The sequence below is a fragment of the Miscanthus floridulus genome, chromosome 3, assembly GCF_019320115.1.
Source record: "Miscanthus floridulus cultivar M001 chromosome 3, ASM1932011v1, whole genome shotgun sequence".
NCBI classification, from domain to species: Eukaryota; Viridiplantae; Streptophyta; class Magnoliopsida; order Poales; family Poaceae; genus Miscanthus; species Miscanthus floridulus.
In genome coordinates this window covers 151,444,920-151,447,481 of record NC_089582.1, presented here as the reverse complement: position 1 = coordinate 151,447,481, position 2,562 = coordinate 151,444,920, and the positions used below count along the sequence as shown (strand labels likewise).

The following is a 2,562-nucleotide window of genomic DNA, read 5'->3' as shown; positions in this document are numbered from 1 at the left end:
GGCTATCACCCTCATCATGGCGGATGCTACGACAGTGGTGAGGACCGAAGCCTGAGCCTTGGCCTACCGGGGCCTTAGGCCTTCGGATGATACATCCTCAATGTTGCCTTCCCGCTAAGGTACTGACCACCAACCAATATCCTGAACTACTCTGGGGAATTAAACCCTAGATTATGGCTTGAGGACTATCGGCTTTAATACCAAGCCGGTGGTGTGGATAATAACGACTTAATTATCCGTAATCTTCCATTGTTCTTGGCCGATTCAGCAAGAACATGGTTGGAACACCTCCTGTTCGACAGAATCTAAAGTTGGGCGGACCTAAAGGAGATCTTCGTGGGAAACTTCTAGGGCACATACAAGCACCCTGGGAACCCATGGGACCTCAAGAATTGCCAATAGAAGGCCAGAGAAACCCTCCTTAGGTACATCCGGTGCTTCTCTCGGTAATGCAATGAGCTACCTAACGTCGCCAATGCCGACATTATAGGAGCTTTCCTATCTGGGACCACCTGTGAGTCCTTGGTTCATAAGCTAGGACGCAAGGGCCAGCAAACCACCAAGGAACTCCTCGACATCGCCATCAGCCATGCCTCAAGGGCAAGGTGAGGCAAGGTGAGGCGAGATAAGGACACCGATGAAGGCACCTCCAATCGTCCTGCCAAGAAAAAGAAAAAGCAACAGTGTGAGGGCTCGCTCGTGGCCGCCCCTGACTATAGAAGTGGTCGAAAGCCTACGGAGGGCACTCCGAACCACTTCAAAAAACTACTTAAGGAGCCATGCCTGAACCATGCCTTCCCTGTCAAGCATCTATATAAGGACTGCGGCCTCATGAAGTGGTTCTTGTTCAGAGACTCCAACAAAGGGGAGCACGAGAAGGACCCCGACCCTACCATGGATGACGCCGAGGGGAAGGATGGTAGCTTTCCAACACCAGATGGCTACCTCATGATCTTCGGAGGATTAGTGGCCTACAACTCCAAGCACCGCCAGAAGGTCATGCGCCGCGAGGTCTATATGACCAAACTGGCCACACCTACCTTCCTCTCGTGGTCAGAGTCTGCTATAACCTACGATTGGATCTACCACCTAGAGAGCGTCCCGTAGCTGGGGAGATACCCACTCGTGGTTGACCCAATTGTCAACATGAAGCATCTCACCAAAATACTGATGGATGGAGGCAGTGGCCTCAACATCATGTATGCCAAGACGCTCGATGCTATGGGCGTCGACCGACACGCATCCGGCCAACCGGAGCGCCTTTCCTTGGCATCATGCCTAGAAAGCAGACCATGCCACTTGGGCAGATCGATCTGCCCGTAACCTTTGGCGGTCCATCCAACTATAGGACGGAGACCCTCACCTTTGAAGTGGTTGGGTTCCATGGAACTTACCACGCCATCCTACGACGACCATTCTACGCGAAGTTCATGGCAATTTCCAACTACACCTACCTCAAGCTAAAGATGCCGAGTCCTGGTGGGGTCATCACCGTCGACACCTCCTTCCAGCGTGCCTACGAGTGTGAGGTCAAGTGCTGCAATCATGCCACGACAATCATCGCCTCTAGAGAACTCACGACCATCAGGAAAGAGGTCACCGAAGAAGCGCCCAACCCCAAGAGGTCGATTGGGTCTCTTGAGCCAGCGGAAGGCTCCAAGGAGGTCCTCATAGATCCTAGCAGCCCCAAGGGCAAGGTGGTGCGCATTGGCACCACACTTTCCTCTAAATAGGAAAACACACTCATCAACTTCCTCTGTGCCAATAAAGACATCTTTGCTTGGAAACCCTCGGACATGCCAGACATTCCGAGAGAAGTCACCGAGCACGCCTTGAAGATCTGCTCGGGCTCCAAGCCGATGAAACAGCACCTGCGTCGCTTCGATGAGGGGAAACGTAGGACCATCGGTGATGAGATCGCAAAGCTTTTGATGGTCGGATTCATCAAGGAAGTGTACCACCCAGAGTGGTTAGCCAATCCCGTTCTTGTACGAAAGAAGAATGGGAAATGGAGGATGTGTGTTGACTACACGGGTCTCAATAAGGCGTGCCCAAAGGATATGTTTCCTTTGCCGCGCATAGACCAAATAGTCGACTCTACCTCAGGGTGTGAAACCTTTTGCTTCCTTGACGCATACTCTTGGTACCATCAAATCATGATGGAAGAGTTCGGCCAGCTCGTGACATCTTTTATCACTCCCTTTGGATCGTTCTACTACATCACAATGTCATTCGATCTAAAGAACGCTGGGGCTACATACCAGCGTTGTATGCTAAAGTGTTTTGGGGACCTCATCGGGTGGACCATTGAGGCCTACGTTGATGACATCGTGGTCAAATCCAAATGGGTTGACCACCTCATAGCCGATCTTGAGCAGACCTTTGCAAAACTTCAAGCAATCGGCATCAAACTCAATCCCGAGAAGTGTGTTTTTGGGGTCCCAAAGGGCATGCTGCTTGGTTTCATCGTCTCCGAGAGTGGCATCAAAGCCAACCCGAAGAAGATCTCAGCCATTACAAGGATGGGCCTGATTCAGAATATAAAGGGGGTACAACAAGTTA

General features: G+C 51.4%; 1 protein-coding gene across 1 annotated transcript; it reads left to right on the top strand.

Moving 5' to 3' along the window:
- The first annotated feature begins 1,292 nt into the window (after positions 1-1,292).
- LOC136544714 (uncharacterized) lies at positions 1,293-1,733 on the top strand. The gene has a single exon (XM_066536777.1). It carries the CDS (start codon positions 1,293-1,295, stop codon positions 1,731-1,733), a length of 441 nt encoding a protein of 146 aa, XP_066392874.1.
- The last annotated feature ends 829 nt before the right edge of the window (positions 1,734-2,562 follow it).

What these genes read in the sequence shown, in the direction of transcription:
- LOC136544714 (XM_066536777.1), top strand. Translation starts at nt 1,293, where the DNA reads ATGCCACTTGGGCAGATCGATCTGCCCGTAACCTTTGGCGGTCCATCC.